The sequence below is a fragment of the Drosophila suzukii genome, chromosome 3, assembly GCF_043229965.1.
Source record: "Drosophila suzukii chromosome 3, CBGP_Dsuzu_IsoJpt1.0, whole genome shotgun sequence".
NCBI lineage: Eukaryota > Metazoa > Arthropoda > Insecta > Diptera > Drosophilidae > Drosophila > Drosophila suzukii.
The window spans coordinates 21,874,584-21,897,557 of record NC_092082.1 but is presented as its reverse complement, the minus strand read 5'-3'; the positions used below and the strand labels follow the sequence as shown (position 1 = coordinate 21,897,557).

The 22,974-nt window shown below is 39.9% G+C and overlaps 5 protein-coding genes across 5 annotated transcripts; 2 read left to right on the top strand and 3 right to left on the bottom strand.

The window, feature by feature from the left end:
- The first annotated feature begins 6,044 nt into the window (after nt 1–6,044).
- Nucleotides 6,045–8,033, top strand: LOC108007528 (putative inactive polypeptide N-acetylgalactosaminyltransferase 12). Its single transcript, XM_017071214.4, has 2 exons — nt 6,045–7,123; nt 7,178–8,033. The coding sequence occupies exons 1-2, from the start codon at nt 6,110–6,112 to the stop codon at nt 7,778–7,780; spliced, it is 1,617 nt and encodes a 538-aa protein (XP_016926703.4). The 5' UTR covers nt 6,045–6,109; the 3' UTR covers nt 7,781–8,033.
- A 63-nt stretch (nt 8,034–8,096) lies between these two features.
- Nucleotides 8,097–10,401, bottom strand: LOC108018459 (putative inactive polypeptide N-acetylgalactosaminyltransferase 11). Its single transcript, XM_017086015.4, has 3 exons — nt 9,692–10,401; nt 8,869–9,634; nt 8,097–8,714 (listed from the first exon to the last, which is right to left on the bottom strand). Exons 1-3 carry the CDS (start codon nt 9,982–9,984, stop codon nt 8,097–8,099), a joined length of 1,677 nt encoding a protein of 558 aa, XP_016941504.4. The 5' UTR covers nt 9,985–10,401.
- Nucleotides 10,397–12,874, top strand: Pgant8 (Polypeptide N-Acetylgalactosaminyltransferase 8). The gene is made up of 3 exons (XM_036815468.3): nt 10,397–10,813; nt 11,368–12,145; nt 12,206–12,874. The coding sequence occupies exons 1-3, from the start codon at nt 10,467–10,469 to the stop codon at nt 12,851–12,853; spliced, it is 1,773 nt and encodes a 590-aa protein (XP_036671363.3). The 5' UTR covers nt 10,397–10,466; the 3' UTR covers nt 12,854–12,874.
- A 167-nt stretch (nt 12,875–13,041) lies between these two features.
- LOC108007521 (glycoprotein-N-acetylgalactosamine 3-beta-galactosyltransferase 1) lies at nt 13,042–14,587 on the bottom strand. The gene is made up of 4 exons (XM_017071207.4): nt 13,972–14,587; nt 13,821–13,917; nt 13,328–13,624; nt 13,042–13,271 (listed from the first exon to the last, which is right to left on the bottom strand). The coding sequence occupies exons 1-4, from the start codon at nt 14,385–14,387 to the stop codon at nt 13,080–13,082; spliced, it is 1,002 nt and encodes a 333-aa protein (XP_016926696.4). The 5' UTR covers nt 14,388–14,587; the 3' UTR covers nt 13,042–13,079.
- Nucleotides 14,588–14,635: 48 nt separating this feature from the next.
- Nucleotides 14,636–18,744, bottom strand: LOC108007524 (glycoprotein-N-acetylgalactosamine 3-beta-galactosyltransferase 1-A). The gene is given in 5 exon segments (XM_036815470.3): nt 14,636–15,573; nt 15,576–15,684; nt 15,748–16,032; nt 16,105–16,210; nt 18,350–18,744. Coding segments are annotated over 5 exon segments (921 nt in total). The 3' UTR covers nt 14,636–15,547.
- Nucleotides 18,745–22,974: the final 4,230 nt, after the last annotated feature.

Here is a 22,974-nt window from a genome sequence, read left to right as displayed (position 1 = left end):
TTACCTGTAGTAACATTCCGTTTAATAGCACAAATTTGATATCTTTGTAAAGAGAATTTTTGTTAAATTTATGAAAACCATTTTAAGGTTATAATTAGAAATTGTTAATAACATTATTTTTAAGAAATTTATTTATTTATTATAAACTAGTTTATAATATATATAAAAGGGCGCTGGATAATAAAATTTAATATGTTTACATAACTCTATACTGGCTAATATTATTTGAATTATTTTGTGCTTTAGACATTAAATTTTATGCTGGCTTGAATAGTTTAATGTGGCCGACTGTTCAACCCAATTTGATAGCTCACAAACAATTTGCCAGATTTGCATTTGCCTTGCTCTGCTACGCGCCTTGATGTTAATTAATTTTCCTGTCCAACTTTTCAGTTCCAAAACGCGGTTGTCCACATCCTAGACACTTTGAGTTGCTCCCCCTCGAATGACAGATCACCGAAACCACTTGAGCCATATAGAGCCTGTCAGCTGAACTCAACCAGAACTCAGTTCAACTCAAGCCGAAACCGTAACACAAACCCAAAGAAACTATAACAATAAAGACCGGAAATTAAAGTGTGAAAGCGGCAGGCAGGAAGTTGCCTTGATTGCAAGTTTAGAAGGTTGGGGGTGAATAAGTTTATGTACCTCGAAGCTCGTATCTCGCATCTCGAACCTCGCACTCACAACTCGCATCTGACAAATAGAAAAGTTTACAAATGCATTTCAACTGCCGACACAGTCAGGGGTTCGGTTCGAATGGAGTTACGAGTAGTTAGAGTTGGCCGTCGTCCCTGATTGAATGTTAAACATTTAATTTAAACTTGTCCACAGGCAGTCGCCCAACCCAAGGAAACCCACCGAGCAAACCAGAGCCGAAGTGAGATACGGATTTGAGACGTAATTTATGCACGCACATCAATTCAAATGCATCTAATTTGGTAAACAGACCGAGGAGATGGCGGGGTCGATACGAAGGAGACGGATTTGCACGGAGAAAAATACTTATCAATGTGTCTGCCAAGCAGACATCTCTTAAATGTCAAATTTATAGGACGAAATATTTCTAGTACTCAAAACTATTGTAACTATAAAGTAATATTAATCTTAGTCACAATATATAAAATGTATTTTGGTGTTAGCCATATTAAACTAATTAATAAACATTGTTATAAATTACTAAGATATTATAACATATTGGCATATACTAGAAATTTTAAAAACAGTGTTTAATAAAATTTCACATACCTGTAAAAGGGCAAGAACAATTATGTAAATTATATTTCTTTAGTACATACATATCAGTCATGTTTTTTAAAACCCAACAATTTTGTCTAATTTTTTCCAGTGCAAAGACAAAGTTTCAGTCACACCTGCCTGCCACTCGACAGACAATCGGCTTAAAATAGTTTTCATTTGTTTTCGGCGGCGAGTGCAACATGTGGCATTGGCAATGCCACTAAGTAGCCCCAGTCTGCATCATCAGCATCTGTTTAGGGGCTCGTTGTCCCTCCGCCTTCTGAGATCCTCCTCCCCGGGTCTCCGAGGGCCGCACCACATCCATTTCAGTAGTTCGTCTCGCCTCGCTTGGCTTCCGTACATGCAGCTCATTTAGTTGACATTTATTAACGTCACATAGCGCGCAATGTTTGACAATTAATTAGACACTCTCAGATGCCGAAAGACGGGTCCTGCGCTGCAGCTTCAGATGCATGTACAAATATGCAGATACAGATACGAATGCCTAAGCAGATAGAGATACAGATACAAATGCCTGAGGACATGCACAACTTGAACTTGAATTTCCCTTTATTTCTAGTTCTGTTTAAGTCCAAAATTAGATCTGATTTAATTAATAAGGGCTATTTTTCCACTTCAGTTGTGGTGAGAATAATCAAATGGTTTGTAAACCAATGATTCGTCTTTCCAAAAAAGACTAGGTTTCTTAATATTTCGATTTTTATAGGATGTAATGTTATATTTATAAATTTTTTAGTATGATTGTTCTGGTTCTTGATGAAACTAAAATTCAAATTTTTTTAAGTGAATATTTTACCTATTGGGATTTCTCGAACTTTTTCAAAAATAACTATGTTGATGTTGTACTCAGTAAATCTAAATGTCATTTAGATCTTAAATTTCTTTAATCCCAACCGCAAGCACACTGCAAATTCTCATTATGGCAATCCTCCGCAGGGCGAATAATTTTAATCTGCTAATTCAACAATCATTCAATTTTAAACCCCCTTAAGAGACGCCACTTGAGCTCCTCCCTTTTTGGTCCAGCTCGCAAGGAATGCAAACGTACTGCCCCGAATCACAGCAATTTTCAAAGTAAACACACAGAAATTTTTTCCTCAGAGCCACCCAGGCGGAGTGAGAAAAAGCGAACTTTTATTTATAAAACACTCGAAACGAGAAAAAATGTCCAAACTGTTTTTCGGGCATATTGACGCAAGGATTTCCCAGGCCGGCAAAGATGGGGGATTGCGAAAAAACTCGGGAAAGCAATGCAATGTGAAGAGATCAAACAGTCGGCTGAAAGTCCTACGCTTGGGCTAAAGTTTGTTTTGCTTTTTTTTTGGCAAATGTCACATGAAAAATGCGTTTGCTGTTTGCCAAAAATGCCGGCACTTTGCATGGCTCACCCTCACTCTCGGAAAATTAGTCCGAAAAGCTCTACCCCCAGGACATCCTATTCTTCAGTTGAGCCAAAAGGATGGTGGTGTTGGTCGTCTTGCACGAAATTTCCATTTAATGTGTTTGCCCAAAGTATTAAAAGGCAAACGACGATTGAGTATCGGAAAGTAGTAAGGCAAAGTTGGGAGCGAAACTCTGGGGTGTCCATGAACATAACGCTGGAGTTGCAGTCTCCACCGAGACAGAGAAAGAAAAACTTGTATAGATCAAGTTATAGAAGTCTATAAATCTATAAATATGAAATATTAACATTGGCATGCCTGTATTAAGAATTTTACCAAACTAATTATTATTATAACTCGAATATAATAAACATTTTTAATAAAGTCTTAATGTCTTTTAGACTCCACTTCTTAAGATACGATTTTATGAGTAAACATAGAACCAATGGCCAGTTCAGGATATATTTTCCTCTGTGCAGGGGCGAACTCCCCGACTGACTGCTGAGTGATTGCCATGATAAGTGGCCCATTATGATGCCAGTTTGCACAGCGAGATTGCTCTGCGCTCCATTGGAGTTCTCCATAGCCATAGTCATGGCATCGGCCATCGACACAGCCCTCCTTCGATTCGGCTTTAATGCATATCAGAGTGGGCAAACTTTTGGCCGAAAAGTGCGTCATTGTCCGTTCGCCTTTCGTTGTCTTTCGGCCAGATCCCGCTCCTTCAGTCCATGTCCTCCGTCCTCCGACTCCTGCCAGTGCTCCTTTTGCAGCGTCTGTTGACAAAAGACATTTAATTTTCCCGCAGCCTTGCGTCGCCTGTCTTCTTCCACCTCCCCTGCGTGGTGGACCAGTACGAGTATCTGTATCTGGAGCTGTGCAATAAAGTTAGTCGTCGTCGTGGTTTCTTTTCAGCTGTTCTGCGAATGGTCCTCATCGCGTCTCTCCTTTGCTCCATTTTCGGTCTCCGCCGGCTAGCGAAAACTTTGATAAGTGAAATTTATTGTGGGTGCTTTGTGTGTCCACTATGATGGCTACACAGAAAGTAAATGCTTGAGCTAAGGAATTAGTTCACTTTACAGGAGGTGGCTTAAATTTGTAAATTAAATATTTATAGGAAACTAAATGAAAATGGTAAAAAGTAAGGGACTACAATTTTAAATGTATCTTCTTTTTATTTAATTTTTTAAGAAAATGTTTTTGGTTTTAAATGAACAATTCGCTTGACATTAGGGAACCCCATTAAAAATATTAAAAATATGAATGATGCGATCTATTGAATACACATAACTTGACAAACTATTTCAAACATATTGTTTTCTGTGCAAACTCACTGGAGACAGAAGAATGTCCAACTGATGGCGCTCTTAATGTTTTACGGCATTCAGTTGATGTTTATTATTTGCGGCATAAATCAACAGAGCCATAACATCAGGGGGATCCTCTCGCGATCTGTTTAGCGATCCTATGCAATCATTCGCACTACCAGCATTCCTCAACCCATGACCAACATCCTGTAAAGCAATTTAAATAGCCTCGGGCTGCCATCAACCCCCGAGGAAAACTCATTAATTTACGTAAAATCCACTTAACTTCTTTCCCGTACGCAATAAATTCCACAACTTTGCGCCTCATCAAACGAAATGAATGCCCAAATTTACCACGCGACAAAGTCAGACAATAGAATAGATAGAAATCTACATGAAGTAGACGCCTCGTCGCCGTTGAATTTCGGAACATGTGGTGTTATGATGAGGATTGGGACCTTCGAGCCCCTGAGCCACCGAACCACCACCCACCCAGCAGCCACCCACCCCAGAAGATGCGAAAGCCACCCCAAATCCTCGGACTTCGGTGGCCAGAAAGGGGTGCATTGATATGCGTAAGCGAAGCGATTTTTCCAGCCTGCTTTGTGGGGGAATTCCCCCGGAAGATTGGGAGAACCGGAAGAATTACGTGCCGGCAGACCCGGGAACTCATGCCAATGCATTGCCATCATTTCAGGCAATTGTCAAACAAAACGCTGGGTGGTGGGCGGATAAATTAGATTTTTACTTGCGCACAATTGCATAAAGCCCCCGGCCAAAAGCCCGACAATGTAATCCTCAGAGGACCCCGTCGTAAATATTCATTGCATACGGCCGGGCGTTTGAGCTTAAAGTTCTATCACTCACCTTCAGCCCCCCAAAGGCAACTCCCCTTAGCTTTATTTTTTTTCAAGGTCTTTGCCAAATTTTGGGGCGGCAGCAAATTCATTTTCACCACCCACCCAATGTCCTTGGCGTGCGCTCCCCCTGAATCTTGGGGGTTGGCCTTATCCGGCAAGGGTGTCGAACTATAAATTGTACCTTTTGTTGCAGTTTTAGCCCGAACATCTTGAAGAGCTGGGATAAGGGATCTCCGGAACAGGCAACCCTCCACGGGCGACGTCTTTAATAAATGTTCGGATGTTTCGTTGCGGGATTAAGTGGATTCCGTTTATGGCATGAGTAATGATGGATGCATAATGCGCACGTATGTGACAGGTGTGGGGTTGGGAACCCTCTAGTGGCTGCGGTTTATACGAATAAATGACGTTTGGAAAGTTATGTTTTTCTTCACAGAGTGGGAATTTTATTAATAAAATATGGTTTGTATGGCAAAAATACCTTTTTATTGAATATGATTTAAGGCCATTTCTAATAATTGCATGATAGTCATAAAAAGTACTGTATACTTATATAGCTAACTCAGAGATAACCTATTTTGGTTTGTAAGTTTTCTATACAAATTTTTTTACTTGTCATTTTGTTATAAATTTAACAATAATTAAGTTTTAAGCTTGGTAGGATTTTTCAAATGCTTCGACATCCATCACTTATATTTGGGACGTTCCGTATTAACTCGCAACGTCCCGTTTATACAGATTTTTACTATCAAGGTGTTTGCTTAACTGGTACAAAAATGGTAATCTGTGTCTATATAAGCTTTCTTATCAGAATAATATTACTTTGTATTGCACAACTTTAGGATCAAGACACTGCTATTTTAATACCTTGGTAGAGGCTAATAGTATAAAGAGTATCACTAAATAATTTTTTATATATTATGAAACCATTTAAACAATGGGGTGAATGTTAAGGTAGTCTAAACTAGACTTCAAATTGATTGGACTTATAATTTGGGAGTTAAATGTGTACCCAAAGAATTTTTAACTTAAGATTATGTTTTTTTTTTAATGAAATAATGTGTTTTGCCTGAAAATGCTTTACAATTTTTAAAGCTTAGTAAAGGGAAACCAACTTCTGGTTTAAGTTTTCCACTTTTAATTTAAATTTTACGCTTTAACATAACCATAAAGTGTTAAAAATGAGGTGTACAATACCACACATTAAACGATCAGTTGCGTTATGGACATGGAGCTCCCTACGCCTGTGTTAAAACATTTATATTTGAAATACGTTTTCTTTTTCCTATGGATCCTTGTGATGCTCTTATTTCTGCACAGAGATCTGAGTCGTTGGGACGGACTGATGGGAGCTCTTTCTTACCCAGGATTGGGTGAAAACGGAACGGCCTCCTATTTAATTGTGCCCTCGTTGGAAATCGATGCGTATACGCAGGGTTGGCAGCGTTACGCCTATAACTCCTGGTTGGCAGAGAGAATTTCCCTGTGGCGAACATTGCCGGATTTACGAGATCGCCGATGTCTAAACTTAACATACGCTGAAGATGAAATGAAATCAGTCAGTATTATTTTGATATTTCGGAACGAACAGCTCGTAGTTCTGCTAAGAACATTGCACAGTTTGGTGGATAGGACTCCCAAGAACCTTTTTTCCGAACTTATTCTTGTGAACGATTATAGTGATATGGACTTTTGGAAGGATAAACTATCGCTTTTCTTATTCGACAACTATGTGCTCAAGTATATTCATCCAAAAGCGCGAATAATTCATCTTACCGAACACATAGGCATAATTCAAGCCCGCGTTTTGGCGTCCAAGACTGCGAAAGCAGATAACCTGGTTTTTATTGACGCACAAGTAGAGTTCACCAAAGACTGGTTGACCCCCTTGCTAAGTACAATTTTGGAGCAGAGTCTTACCATGGCCACTCCCATTCTGGATGAGCTTGATGAGCGGAATTTGGCTTACCATCGATCTGTCGAGATGCGAGGAATTTTCGATTGGAGTCTGAGACGACGTGAAGTTCCCCTGCCAGAGGATGTGAGAAATCGGCTCCCAAAGCACTACAATGTGGCTGTTGCGAGGACTTCCGTGTTTGCCATTCCATCTCAGTGGTTTCAGGATCTCTCGCATTTTGATAAAAATCTCCGAGGGTCTGGCGCCGCTGAGCTCGAACTAAGTTTTAAAGTCTGGAGAACTGGTGGGCGTATAGTTCAAGTTCCCTGCTCCAGAGTTGGCCATTTGCAGCCTAAGGATCAGGACTACTTAAAGCGATATGGAAGTCTGCATTATATGGGCAAAGAACTTTTATGGGTACGAGGCTGAAATTTAAAGGAAGACTTTTACTCATAATAAAATTTTTTTCAGAATCTCAAACGCATTGTGGAATTGTGGATAGATGATCCGGATCTGAGGTCAATCTTCTACAAATACAATCCCGATCTCGTACATTTTCCACTGCACGATCTCAGAAGATCATACAAAGTATTCGAGGCTTACGACTGTCAATCGATCAAATCGTTTATAAAAGAAGTCATGCCAGAACTGGAAAAAATTACACCGACCAATCGTTCATATTATTCCTCTGGACTTGTAAAACCTCTGGAATTTCCAAAAAGCTGCCTTACAATTCATTCAGAAAAAAAGACCATAAGTGTGGAGCGTTGCAAGGAAAATTATACCCTTCAAATATGGAGTCTTACCTACCTCAATGATCTCCGAATTGTTAATCAAATTTGCGCCGAAGTGCAACCAAATATGAAATTGGGTTTCGATTTGTGCCACATGTTGGGAGGTCGGCAAAGTTGGCACTATGACGCACTTAACAACCATCTGGTAAGCAATACGATGTGTCTGGAATTGGGAGGTGAATACAATATGTTTTTGGCTCATTGCGATAAATCGAATAGAAAACAGAGATGGATACTCGATAATACCAATATAAGCGTCATGCAGTCAGCAAATAATTAAAAATAGATTTAGTAATCGAATATTTTTAAAACTTGTATTTATTATACAAAACAAATGCTATTTGTGCTTTTGAAGCTATACAGAAACTACCTCTGGATACCCGTGACAAAAGATTTCGGAAGAAATCAGCAAAAACGTACTTAAGTTATATACACTATTTAATAAGCAATGGCGAACTTGAACGGTATGCTTACATTACAGTTCCGAGTTCTCTCTTTGTATTTTATCTTAAACTAACCTAAATTAGTCGAAATAAAATTATATGTAAAGTTTCGATTAGGAATATTTTTTTTAGGAATGCAACTCTTAAAACTTATTAATTAGATGGGCTATTTAAACAAGCGCTCATGACATGATCTAATGTTGAGTCCTGCACTCCAGTGAACATCCAACGTTGTTCCGTCAGATCAGAGTCACAAGTATTCACCATGAGACCCACTTTCGTAACATCAATTTGGAGACATTTGTTTCCATTGCTAACAAATGTCCTGTGCTGATAACTATATTGCCAGGGATTTATCGGTACCTTTTTAGTGCACCTCAAAACCTTTACATGGTTCTTGGAGTCCACATCCAGACACATTTTACCTAATTTCAGTTGGCAGCGAGACGTAAGTGTCCAGTCCTCGAAGTTAGTAGAATTGCATTTCCTCATGATAGGAAATCCTCCCTTGATAGATAGGCAATAATGTGGCGCCACAAAGGGCATTATTTGACCGACCGCGTAGTTGGGGAGTCCGGCATGAAGAAAGTGGTTCCTCAGAAGCGGCGCGATTTGGCTTCTGTACCATCCGAAGGATTTGCAATTGAGGCGACGACGAAGATCTCGCTGTGTATCCAGCGATTCTGTCGTAAGATTTCCCAACCTTGGATTGTAGCGATAGAAATGGAGCTTAAATTCGTCGAACCAGACATCAACAACCCGCTTAAAGTTCTAAAATGTAATAATTAAATATTAGAAAGTTAATTTTGAAATAACCAACAAATCAAAAATTGGATTAATTTCTTACAATCTCATATATAATTTAAGCAACGTCGGCTTTCAATGCTGTATAATGGTATTTTATATTTTTAAAATATTCACCTACCTTTCTGACTTGTAGGCTTGGACTTTTATTCGGAGCCTTTTGAGCCTCTATCTCATCCCGTTTGTAGATAATTCCAACTCGTGAACAGGGAACAGTGAGGATGCTCCCACCACACTGCCACACTTTTAGGCTGAGTTCCAGGACATCGCCCCCATTGTCCTGGAGGCCCTCATCCCATCCCCCAAGGTGCCAGAACCAATTGCGATCTATTGCAAAAACACGTCCCTCCAGTTGGGAGGTTGCATATGGCTTGGGAAAGTTATTCCAGGATATCTGATCCAAGGGTATTACGATGTGCTCTAACTGCCAATTGAATGCCAGTTGCTCAGGCTCTGTCAGTTTCTGGTAGGCAAAGGTCTCTCTAGAAACGACGTCCATAATGGGCTCGGTGACGGTATGGTTGTGCAACAAGATGGGTTCCAGTAAAGGAGGAAGCCAACCCTTCGTGACCTCCATGTGAGCATTTAGAAATACGAGAATATCCCCAGCTGCTATTCTCGCTCCAGTCAAGCGAGCCTGAATGAGTCCGTTTAATTCTCCGACTTCAAGCTGTATAACTACGGGAAGCTTTTCCGAAATGTACGCAAACACATCTCTATCGGCAAATCCATCGTGAACGAGTATTATCTCTGTGTCCACATTGGATGATGTTTGCTCTATAACACTGTAGATGGTTCTCAGAAGAGTGTGGGGATGCTCCACTTGATATGCTATAATAATGCTAACAGTAACCCTTTTCTCCGAAGAATAGGTGATATTCAAACATCTGTTAGAGAAGATCAATTTTAAGGAGGTTCTATTTTACAAGTCTAAGCCTACTTACTCTTCATCCCTATAGTCTTCTAGAGTTCGTTTCAGCGGAATTCTTTCGGAGAGCCAAGCATTGTAATGATATCTTGCATACTGTTCCTCAGCGTTCACAAAATCCTTTTTCGTCATTTGCAAATGTGCCTCTTTTCCGTGATCACCCAAGTTATCAATGGTATAGAACTCAAAGTCAACTATGGCGCTTGATAAGTTATCCGTATACATGAACCAAATAAAAAGAGAAATAAGACAGTATACAAAAAGGAAGACCGCACAGCTGTACGGCGTACCAAACAGTAATGGCTTCATTTTGAACAAGTAAGGGACTGAAAATAGAATGCTTAGGAATGATTGAAGTTCTATGTTAATGCGGTGAGGTGAAACTAATTGATATGATATGGTTTTAGAAAAATAGTTAGGGAACTCATATTGTAAGTTTTCCTATTTAAACATAAGATATGTTAGTTAAGTATCTTGTAATCTCATCAATTTAAAATTGATTTAATAATACATATTTTTCTTTTATATATTTATAAGACAGTGTTTTCTTGATCTTAAGACAATCTTAAACCTTTCACTTGCCCTCGAAATTTAAATCGGCCCGCCCCTGATCGGTTCGTTGAGCCACCGAATCGAAAACTTTCTCAGCGTATAAGATGGGATTATTGGCGTAGAAGACCGCTCTCGTCACACTCTCAGCTGGCCAGCTTCAGTCTTGGCCAAAACGCTGCGCGGTTTAAGCCGAAAGTTTGTTTTCCGTTCCGGAGGGCTGTGTTTGTTTCTGTGATACAATGTGCCTGGACATGCTGAGGCACAAAAAGAAGGTGCTGCTGCTGCTACTGCTGATGGCCACGGGCAGTATAATTTACTACCTGTATACGCTGAAATTGGAACGGGAGCGCGATGCAAACGTATCTTCGACGACCTCGCGTCTGGAGCGTGAGATAAGCGAGCTGCAGGCGGTCTTCGAGTCGGAGGTTATCCCGGATCTGGGAGCTTTGGGTCGTCCGGCGAGGGGCAACTGGACCCAGGAGGAACTGGAGGCCATGGCAACAAGCCAGCGGGAAACGGGTTACAACGCCTGGCTCTCGAAGCGCATCTCGCCAGAGCGAACGCTCTACGACATGCGACATCGCAGGTGAGTTTGGGTTCCAAGAGAACGAGCTTCGAGAGCTTGCAGAGTGGCGATCGGGAGCAGTATAAGAGTGGGGTCCAGTGATGCCGGTGCTTGAGAGATAAAGAATCCCATTTAAAAGTTGTTACTATAATTTACCAAATCAAATATCCGGGAGACCACTATATACCCAACTAAATACAAATCGACTACCATTTAATGAGGTAAAAATAATTGACGATTGCACTTTTAAGAACTTAAGAATATTTATTTATTTTTTCGAATGCTTAACCATTTTTTCTGCTTAAATTTGATATCAGAACTTTTTTATGTTAAAGGTTCGATTGTCTCGACTTTTTACAACGATAGATGTGTTTTGTGGTATTTATAAACCAAGATACTATGGAAAAAATATCATAATTTGCACGCTTCAAAAATAATTGAATATATATGTTAGATGGTATTCTTTCAAAACCTTTTTTCAACGATTATAACCTTTTTATTTAACCATAAAAAGCGCTAGGCTAGCATCACTTGTGAGATTATAAGACCCTCTGACTAGTGTGATCTTTCGACAGCTGCAAAAAGCTCGAGTACTCGCTGGAAAAGCTTCCCTCCGTCAGTGTGGTGATAACTTATCACAATGAGGAGGCGAGTGTGCTGCTGCGAACGCTGAGCAGTCTGAGGAATCGAACACCGATCCTGCTGCTGCGGGAGATCATCCTGGTGGACGATGGCAGCAGTTCGGTGGATGAGAAGCTCAACGACTTCATCCAGATCAAGTTCCTCAATATGGTAAGGCAGCACAGAATTGCCACCCAGGTGGGTCTGATGCAGGCCCGAGTCGCGGGCGCTCAACTTGCCCTGGCCGATGTCCTCGTATTCCTGGACTCCCACGTGGAAGTCACCAAGGGCTGGCTGGAGCCACTCCTGGATCCCATTTTGAAGAACAACAGGACCTGTACAACTCCTATTATTGATACCATTGATTACGAGAACTTTTCGTACAGAAGGGGCAAGCCATCGAGGGGCTTCTTCAACTGGGAATTTAACTACATACAGTTGCCACTCCTCAAGGAGGAGGCGGTGGCCATGCCGGCTCCCCACAAGAATCCCATCATGAATGGCGGCCTCTTTGCCATCGGACGTCAGTGGTTCTCTGAGCTTGGTGGCTATGACAAGGGACTGAAGATCTGGGGAGGCGAGCAGTTCGAGCTGAGCCTTAAGCTGTGGTTGTGCGGGGGACAGATTCTGGAAGTGCCCTGCTCCAGGATTGGTCACCGGTACAGAGATGGCAAGTTCCAGATCCACTATACCGATAAGGATAAAAAGAAAGAGAATAAAATTATTGCAAAGGTAAGAGATTTTTTCGAAATTCTATGGGAAAATTATGTTTGAATTGAAAATTCCTTTCAGAACTACCGTCGTGTGGCTGAAGTGTGGTTGGATGAATTTAAGGACAAGATTTTCGCCAATATGCCACATTTGACTGTGCTTTCGGTTGGAAATCTCGCTGAACAGCGGGAGCTTAAGAAGCGCCTCCACTGCAAACCCTTCAAATGGTTTTTGGATAATCTTGCAAAGGATTTCCTGAACTTGTATCCAATAATAGACCCCGCAGAGTACGCATCTGGAGTTCTGCAGAGCGTGTCCTCACCGAAACTATGTTTGGATCGCAACGAAAGTCGACACGAACATCCCAAGTTAAGTCCTTGTAGTTCAGATCACGTGTTCCCGAGAGCAGAGCAGCATTGGATCCTTTCCAATCGTCGGGAGTTGCGATCCGGACTCTACTGCTTGGAGGTGCGCAACCAAGGAAAGGATGTTCGTATCTTTCAGTGCCATGGTCAGAGTGGAAATCAGTTTTGGTCCTATGACTCCAAGACCCGCCAGGTCATCGCAGGCCAGATGTCTAACTTCAGACAATGTCTGGAGGCTCAGCCGAAAACAAATAGTGTTACCGCTAGTGTCTGTGATCCGAAAAAGTCCAGTCAGCAATGGAAATTCGGATATCAAAATAACCAAAGATTGAGTCACTTTTGGGACAATGTCAAGACACAATAAAGGTTTTCTTAGACAATGAAATATGTAATTCTAACTTGCCATGATTTTGTCTGAGATGACAGAATTCTAGTATTTTATTCCTAAGTTTTAGTGCTAATGCTCCGACTTGCTTACATTTTTTTCTAAGATTTACCTTTATACCATAAGAAAGTAAAGTTATCTTTAATTCTTTCATAAATTATTTATTTTAAATTTATGTTTAGAGAACTATGAACCTACCATAAAATCAACCTTTTAACACCTGCTTATTCCGTACATTTATGTAATTTAATTTTTTTCCAATTTCCTTATTTTCATAAGGCAAATGTAGTTGCGTACCAAAAATTCGAACCTTATATGCAAAGTAGTAATGGTCATAAATGTTCATTATGGCATTCATGTGATAGCACACCGATAGCAGGGAAACTGGCAAGTTCATCTGCAAAGTAATCATATTAATATGACATAAATACAAAAACCTTATAAGCAACTCACATTAATCACTGGATAGTATGAGTGATCCAGAAAGTACTTGTGCTCCTCCCTTGATTCATTCATTCGACCTCCCAAATGTAGATCTGCCTCAAAGGGCAGGAACCGATGCCCTTGCAATTCATCTCGACTGTCTCCGGCTATCACATTGACATTGGTGAGACATCGACCCAGTTCTTCTGTGAAATCATTTCCCTTTGCCTCCGAACTGCATATGCTTTCGTTGGTCAGGGCTGAAAGAGTAAACCGTTTGAGGGCAGCTCCACTGAAGACAATCCCAGAACGCTCGTACATGAAGACCTAAATATGTAGAAATATTTCAGAAATTTATTCACAGCCAATTTAGTTTAGATTTTTTAAATTCCTCAAAATTTAAGTTTATGCACAAATACTAGATTGATGTTGTGTAATGAAAAGATATCTTTTATAAAACTAAATAAGCTATATTTTGTTTGCCCTATGGCAGTTATAGGAAAAATACAAAGGATCAACTCACCAGCCCATTGCGATTTCGAAGTTTGCATCCGAAATATATAAGCTCATTGGGAGTATACGACATTAGCATTTTCCGAAGATTCTCTACAACTACAAAACTGAAAAGGGAATTTAAAATAAATAAGGGATAAAATTAAATTCGTTTCTATTACTTATCATCGTTGGCGTAGAGAAACCAGTCCCCTTGATGAAAGTGATTCTTGTAGACGAATTCCAAATGGGCTCTCATTCTGAGCCACTTGTCATAGAGATTCATAAATGCCGCCGGTTCCAAATGGTGATGAACATTGTCGCTGACGAACAGATAGTGATCACAATGCTTGGCCCAAGTCCGGAGGATGTGAATGGCAGCGTGTTCATGACGAAATTCATAGGTGGAAATTATGCAAAATATCCGAGGAGGTGGAGGATCAGCAGCCTCGACCTCTTCAGGTCCCAGGTCCCTGTATTTTTGCAGCAACACCATAAAAGATAAAGTGCCCAGGAGTAGCAGATATATTGCATTGCAAAGGGTAAACCTATTCTTTCCGCCCAGAAAGAGGCGCCGTGCAACGAACAGTCGTGGCATTTTCAAACTATTACTTGAATCGGTGGTTCAGGTGGTGGAATTATTGGCGCTGGGTGGTCCGTCGACAATTTAATTATATTGAGTGCTTTTGTCTGTCTGCGATGCCTTTGGTTTCCCTTTGCCCGCCGCATACAAATTGCCTTTTTCAATTAGAATTATTAACCCACCTGACGACTCGGGCACCGAAGACGTTGCGCCATCGTCTTTCATTGATGATAATGGCTTTCAAGTTGATGCAAAACTTTGCATTTGAAAGCCGGGCGGCGACCAGAGTGGTTCGGAAATTCGGGGAAGGGTTTGGTCAGTTCATAAAATGTTGAGTAAACTACACAATTTCAAAGTGGAGTATCGATTACTTGTCCACCTCATCTGAACACTCGTGTTTCGCCCTCCTTTGGGCCATGTTATGACACTCTTCATGGAATCCGAACCCACAACTTTTGATTCGAATCAAACACGTTTCCAGATTTGCATAGATACTCGTATCTATTTCTGGGCTGCCCAAAATAACAAATAACAGTCACATATATATAGAAAAGATTATTCAATCGCCGGCCTCTGTTGTTGCGAAAACAAAAGGCCCACAAATGTTTGTATAGATTTCAATAATCACATGTGAGCAACTCTGTGTGGATTTCATGTGAAACTGTCAAACCAAAAACAAGGAACCTGTGAAACGTAAGCGATATTCTGCTTATGTGGGATATTGATGTCTCAGTTTACGTGCTCAAGTTACCAGATGAATTATGGCATCTAACAGGTAACCCAAGGCCTACACATGATTAAGGTTACAGGAAGCAGGGAAAAGTGCAATATTGCATGCATGCGGATACTTCCTTTCCCTCAGACATGATGTAACAATGACACTTTGCTGCTGGGCAACAAATAAAGAGAAAAAATCGAAGAAAAACGGAAGTATTTTTGCACAGACAAAGGGCAATGGGAAAATGAGACTCCAGGCCAGACGACAGATTCATTGATGAACACGTTTATCCTCCCCCTTTTCCCGTATGTGAAATGAATTATGTGATGGAGTGCATGATATGTGGGTTACTCTGCGTACCTCGGCCTTACTAGGAAGTAACCAAGATCCTCTGTCTTATTGTAATTGAAACATCAGGAAAGAAAACCAACGCCAGCTGCCAGAGGTGAGTCCTTTATTATGGTCTGAATTCTATAGAGTTTGCACGGGGTTGCCAAAGATTTTCAATCGGTAAACATAATAATAGTAATCGTACATTTCAGGCGGATAGCCCACCCGAAACGTTATGGCGCGCATGGATATTGGAACAGTGTTCTATAAAGATATTAAGAAGAAATATTAAAGTGAAATCAATTCAAATTTGTAATAATCTATTACCCCAGGCACTTTATGATAGGTTAAGTTTCGAAGCCAACTTATATTATCGTAGCCTTCCAAAAACTGGTGCTTTATTGGAATAGGCAGAAATGTCTCTTGCTCCAGGTCATCCCGACTTTCGACTATTTTTACATTGACATGGCTCAGACATCGATGTATATCCAGTCCTTCAACATATCCCTTAGAATGGAGGCATTCCTTGATCTCGGGATCCATCGATGCGTTTGTATATCGCCTCAAGGCCTCGCGACTGATCACATAGCCACTGCTTTCGTGGATAAAGGGCTGAAATGGATGGTAACAAACCCATAATAAGACTTATTAAAATAAATATTATATCCAAAATATAAAACTAACCTCATGTGTGACGATGTTCTCGAGTTCATAGCCAAAGTAGATCGGTTGACTGGGAAGATATTTTCTTCTATCTATCAAATACCGCAGATTCTCCACAACTACAAAGCTGAAAGTTGGAAAACACTTAAGCGTCAGTCGAAAATTTTCTTTGTGCCAACTAATAATTCTCATTCTTCATTCACGTCGCAAAATCGTGCATATCAATAAAACCCATCTCAGATCTGCTGTGCATACAAAGCCCAGTGCAAATACGTACGACGATGTTATATGGCCAAATTGGACGGTGTGGGTCTATGGATATTCTAAAAATTTGAATAAGCGTATAGCGAAAGGCAAACAATTGCCATTTAGAAAAACAGTGTCAACAACATGGCAAGATCCGTTTTTGAATGAATCGTGGACACGCAAAGCAAACAAAGTCCAAGTTCAAGCCGCAAATGTGCGACGCAAACATCTAAGATCGAAAAAAATGTAAGAACACAAAATGTGGAAAAACATAAACACAATGTTGATTATTTGCCAAACAACCGGACCGAGGTACCAGTAATTGCGGATAATTTCGATGAGCTAAGGTGTTATATACTTGGATGTAGCAGGTATAAGTGTCAAGAGCCCGGCTCACAATGTTTCAATCAGATGAAGGCTTGTAATTAAATATAAATATATAAATAAAACAGAAGTTGAGCTGTCACTGGGCTGTGCGAAAGATATTCTGTGTCCAGGTTGGCGCCGGCCAATTATACTAGAAATCTTAATGACTGTGGCTATAGACATAAACTTTTAATGGTCAGTCAACGACCACACAGAGAATGCGCCAAGCCAAGTTATCAAGTCATTTCAGAGACGATTAAGCAGGGTATAAATATTCCAATTCTAATACCAATTCAATTGATTTTGAAATATTCTACGGCTGTGGTGTTGACATCGCATCCAATAAATTCCCAATTATGTATGACGGCATAAATTAGGAAAATACTATTTCCATCGACAGCACTCCGGCACACTTGATTGACCCCTTGGCTGGCACTTTATTTTCACCATTAAAAACTCTTGATAATGCGGCCTAATCAATAGCATTTACGACCGGGGCATATAGAAAATTCCGACATTTATATAGCCATTAACTTGGCATTTGAGCGTAAACAAAAGTACATGGATTAATTGAATTGCATTTTGCAAAGTGCGCAAAAAATCAAAACAAATTGATAGCGCGAATTGCGAATATATTTAAACTAATTAATGCCAATAAAATAGAGTGACACATTGATATTCGTCTAGAAAAATCTAAATTATTGTTTGTTTTTCAAATGTTCGAAATGAATGGGAAAACACATTGGGATAGGATTGTGATCGCCCGCTCTGAATAGAATTCATTTGTCAAGTTATCAGCATAATCTGAAGCAAACTATGCTAATGGCATTCCGCACCGTGAATGGAAATCCATGGGAAAATTTTCTTTTTCAACTTCGAACTGAAAATTTGTACCAATTATGAAGGCAAACCTCCCTGGAGAGCAATCAAGCGACATATGCACAGAGGAAAATGGGGAACCGGGGGTGGGGAACTGCATTGTGTTCCCCTACAAAAGACAGATAAACTACCGCCTATAGATACTCGCACTTCCTTGGCACATTTTTCCCCAGCCCCGCGATAAAGGAAACTCTCTGTGGGCCAAACCACAAAGGAAGCCGAAGAAAAATCGATCTATGTACAATGGAGTGAATAGAACGGAACCGACTGAAAACGGGATGTGGACCTTAACGTAAACGGGAACATCCAGCAAACAACAGCTCAAACTGGAGCACAAACAAATACTGCCGAAGGCTGACTGATAACTTTATCAATGAAAGAAGTCAAAATATGTTGAGTGAGGCGGCCACCGAACTCAACGCTCATAAGAATAAACAACAAGATTGAATAAAAGGCACGGAAAAAAATATCTAAACTGTTTCAAGTGAATTTTCTAATTGTAAGACTAATAATAAAAGCGTAATTAAACACCTAATATGTATACACTATATAAAGAGTAACCTATATTAATAGTTTACGTATTTTATATAAATTCTTATATAATCTTTTCAGTATAAAACTTTTTCAGTGTAGTAGGGAGTGACAGTTGAATGTTTAGAATATCATAACAATATTCCAGCGATAAAATCAAATGACAATAAGCGCGTCGTCAATTTATGACTACGTCGGGTAATTCAAATTAAGTTATGATCTGGTGAATAATACGGGGTCTTACCTAGAGGGCTCGACTCTGAGGACCCAATCGACTTCGTCGCCATAAAATAGATAGGCGTGCATCAGCCCCCGTTGGACCAAAGTCCACTTGTCCGTTGAATTGACCACGGGCACATAGGGTTCCAGTTCACCATCCATTTTTCCACTCACGAAAAGCAATACATTGCAGTGTTTTCCCCAAGTGCGTTTCACATATTTGGCTGTCTCGGGATCATTATAATTATAAGGTATCATGCAGAGAATTCGAATCTTCTCGTACAGCGGATCCAACGTATGTTTGTGACCACTTTTTACCGATGTCCTCTCAACGGCAATGATATTAAAATACAGGGTGATCGCCAAAAACAAAATTAAAACCAAAAACAGGTAATAGCAGGCACGTCTAGGCGGAGTCATGACTTCAAACTAAACTATTATTGATTTTAGCTCGCATGGTGAAATATTCCTTTTAAGATAAGACATTTATCAACCAGCAGATAGAACTTAACCCTCTTCATATTTTGGGGGTTCGATGTGCACTCAGGCTTGGTATTTTAAAAACGCACGGAAGCCATCATTTTAACCGGCTTTTGTTTATGGTTAAGTGATTTTTTAGTAGGAGTAGGAAGCGAATTCTATAGCTAGACAGTTCCTATAATTAAACATTGATTAGTTTTTTTTTGCACATAATATAATCTTGATTTTGCGGTCGTTTTAATTTCATTAAATAAAGCTAAATTGGTGAATGGTTTGATGTACATTTCGAATAGTTAATTAAAATATTTATTTAGCCAGCAAAGTGCTAACTCGATTTGTTGGGCCAATTAAACATAATTACACGATTCGTTGGCCGCTGGGAGCAGCATTTTTGATAAGATTAGCAAGCTTTGATTGCATTTTGGAAATCCAATCAGGGAAAGGTCAAAATGCGTGGTCGGCGGTAGAGATAACGAAGTAACTATGATAACCAAAATGTACGCTACCATTGAATAATCAGCCAATTCGGCAGATAATTCGTTGACTGAAAATCAATGTAATTATAATAACACTAACCACTGCAAATGGGCACAATTAAAGTGTAATCCGAAAAGGGGTTATAAAATGTAAATGGCTGTCCCCCAATCATCTTGGAATTTAAGTGAATTTCTGTTGAAAGCAGATGAGTACCGAAATACAAGAAGATCCAACAACCTGCTGCTCCGAGTCTCCTACAAGCCAAGCAAACATTGAGTTACGAAATAAAATCTTTGGCCCATAAAATTAAACCGCAGCCAAATACGCAGAACAGACAAAGACGGCAAAAGAAAAACAAATTGTTAAGAGATGGAGGGAAAACAGGCTAATCTCATGGCGCGAGCTTATCAGGAAAACAAACCTGCAGCAACCTACTTTATATGTATCTGTATCTTTGTCTGCATCTCCATCTGCATCTGTAACCGCTGTGGCTGGCTGCTGCGAGCTCCCAATCCGTGGCCCAATCCCATTTTCAAACAGAGAGAGAAACTTGGGTAAAAAAGACAATAAAAAATTGTATTTTGGTTACTGAAGGGACTGATTTAATTAAATAAATATAGATCATCTTACTTTTTAAATAATATTAAACGTATCTATATGTCTATATGTCTTTTAAATACTCAACTAAATTAAAAATAAAGTAAAGGAAATTAAAGAAGTGTTTTAAATACTTAGCTTTTGGAAACAAATTTGATTTTTACAAAGTAATGTTCCCATTTTTTTCTAAAATAAATTATATTATTTGTGGCCTCGAAGCTATGAAGTACTATAAGATCCATTGTCAATATTAATTTTGTAGACACCACTAACATCACATCAATAAACAAATATAAAAAACTATTAAAAACATCTTGCTTAACTGTGGATTCGACATATTTGGTAAACTTTTGTACCCTAAGCGATGTTTTTCCCAGTGCACTTTCAATCCCATTCCGAATCCCAAATCCAATCCGATCCCCCTCACCGCTGCACTTTGATGTTCCTCTGATGGTAGTGCCCGAGATAGGAACAGTTAGCGCATCGCAGTTAACTCGTTCGGCCGGAGTTTTCCTGTTGGGTTTTTATGAGTTGGGTTCACGTCTACAGTATCTTGCAGCGCGCCCATAACTTTGAATCGTACAACTTTTATTTGCATTTTTATTTGTTTTTCTTTTAGTCGGGCTTCTCGGAACACACCAACTTTTTATATATTTTTATGAAGATAGAATTTAATTTCGCTTTTGTTTGGCATCCCAATTGAGGTAAATATTTTACTTGAATTAAGCACAAAAGTTGAACCGAAACCGACTGCACTTTTGGGCCCTCCAATCTCAAGTGCACGGATTGTTACATTTATATTGCAGAATTTTTAGAGCGCAGAACGTTTGTCAGTTACTAATTCGCATTCCATGCTTGACCCAATCCTAAATTGCCTTTTCATGCAGCTCTCAGAGCCAAGCCCAAACTCAATTTGTTGTTATTTTTATTGGAATTTCAATCAGAAAATTCTTTAATTTTCTTGAATGCAAGATTGTTATTTGTTAGGTAAATTGCAGCAATTGTTGCTGTTTGTCAGCACATGTGCTCAAAGATACAGCCTCCCAATTTATATCTTTCTGTGGTCTGCCGCAAACCAGGCACGCAGAACTCTAATACAGATTATTTATCTAAAAAAAAGCTCTTAATTTTTCGCTATCTAACCCCCGGGGCAAAGCTTTTACTACACTTCACCATATCTACATATATGGAGAATATTTTGAGCAAATATTTTCACAAGCGCCGCATTCCTCTTGCCATTTACAAAGGCAAACACATCAAATTGCAAAATCTTTGCCTTGGCAGAGACTGTTGCTTTTTATATTTATGGCCTTTGTTTGCCTGCATTTTCTATTTGTTTTTAATTTTTTTGTTCTATTCTCAAACTTTTCATTCACCTTTGAGTTAAGGTAAAATCCAAGTAAATAACGCAGCGTCAGTTCGAAATGTTTGCTCAAAGTCTAAGGCAAAAGATGAAGACATGGCGGTTGTATTTAACTCATGGCATTATGAAAAAGCTCCACAACTGACACGCGGGGCAAACAAATTTTGAAGCACTGTGTGGCTCTTAAAAAGAATCTTGGTAAAGCATAAATAAACATTTCATGGAGATATGAAAAAAACTGGATGGTTATAATCGCCGGTAATCGCCCTTGAACATTTAAATACTTGTAAATAACTTTTGGGTTTTAGGTCAACGAGCTTAAATTAATATTTAAATATTGGCTCAATACAATTTACACAGCCATTGTAGTTTTTTAATATTTATTCTTCTCGAGGCTGATATCGATTTGAATGCTTTGGCATGTAATATATGGTTTATTGGTACAAGCAACGCGTTGCTGACACCATAAAAATATTTATAGAAACATGTAGATGTTTAAATTTGGTGACTGTTTTCGAGAGACAGCGGGCTTGCCAATTTTAATTTTGGCTTTTGTTTTGGTTTGGATTTTGCTTTTAGCCGCCTGCACAAAAAGTGGGTCAAATGTTGCGTATGACGTTGCTTTTCAGCCAGCGGCTGTTGGCCAACCGGTTTCGCTTTCAAACATCGGCGGCGATTCGTCTGAGTTGGGAGTTAGTGTGGATCGTTTGAATATGGCTGTGGCTATGGGCTTGGGTATCTTCCAGCTTCCACTTCCAGCTCGAAGTTGACTTCGGTTTGGGCCACGATTTTGGCGCTTAATTGAAAATTCAGTCGGCCAAGCCAGCGTGTTGTGAGGGGGCCATAAACGTGGGCTAATGTGCATTTTATTAATAAATTGTCCGCTTCATTAGCTTGGAGGTTGGGCCCTCTGCCCTCTGGCCCTGCAACCTGCAACTTTCACCGATCGGAGATGCATCCGATGGATGGGCTTTTAATAAATTGCCCTTCGGTTGCACTTTCTCGCTGGTTTCGGTTTTGGATTCGGAATCCGCGATTTGCATTTCGAGCTAATTATGTTGTTTATGTTGTATAATATTTTGATGTGCCGTGTGTGCGATCTACACATGTTTTCGTGGCAGCAGCCGTTAAAACCGGCAATGCAAATGCAAATCAAAAACAAGACTGCAAATAAAAATGGACATGCTGTCTGCAGTCTGGAGTCCAAGGTGAAAGCATAGACAAATTGCTATATTTGCCTAAAACTGGCAATTTTGCCTCATAACCGATTGGGCTTCAACCCATTAGCCAGGCAATTAGCATGGCTAACATAAAACGCGATACTAAAACTCATTAGCAACAATTTCAAGTATGCACTGGAACTATTTGTTTTTGCCCGGTAATGGCAGTGATGAAATTATATGGCCTGCTGTAATACGACGTAATAATCCAGAAATGTTCTGCTAACCAAAAAAGTCAATACCTTCGTCTTTCTTTGTAGCCAGAAGCTTTCGATATGGGGAACGTGGAACGTGAGGGGATTACCCGAGCGACTGACCACGCGCTTGTTTTGAGTTTTTAGGAATTTCTTGGCATTGTGTTTACCGCCACCAAAAGTCGCCTAATGAAACCATTTGCACACATTGTGGCGAACTGGAACTGACAAATTGGCGGGCGGGTTTTAGGCCGGGCTTTGCTTATTTTTACAGTCCGGTCGACAATAAAATCCATAGATCATTCGAGCCCTTGTGAAA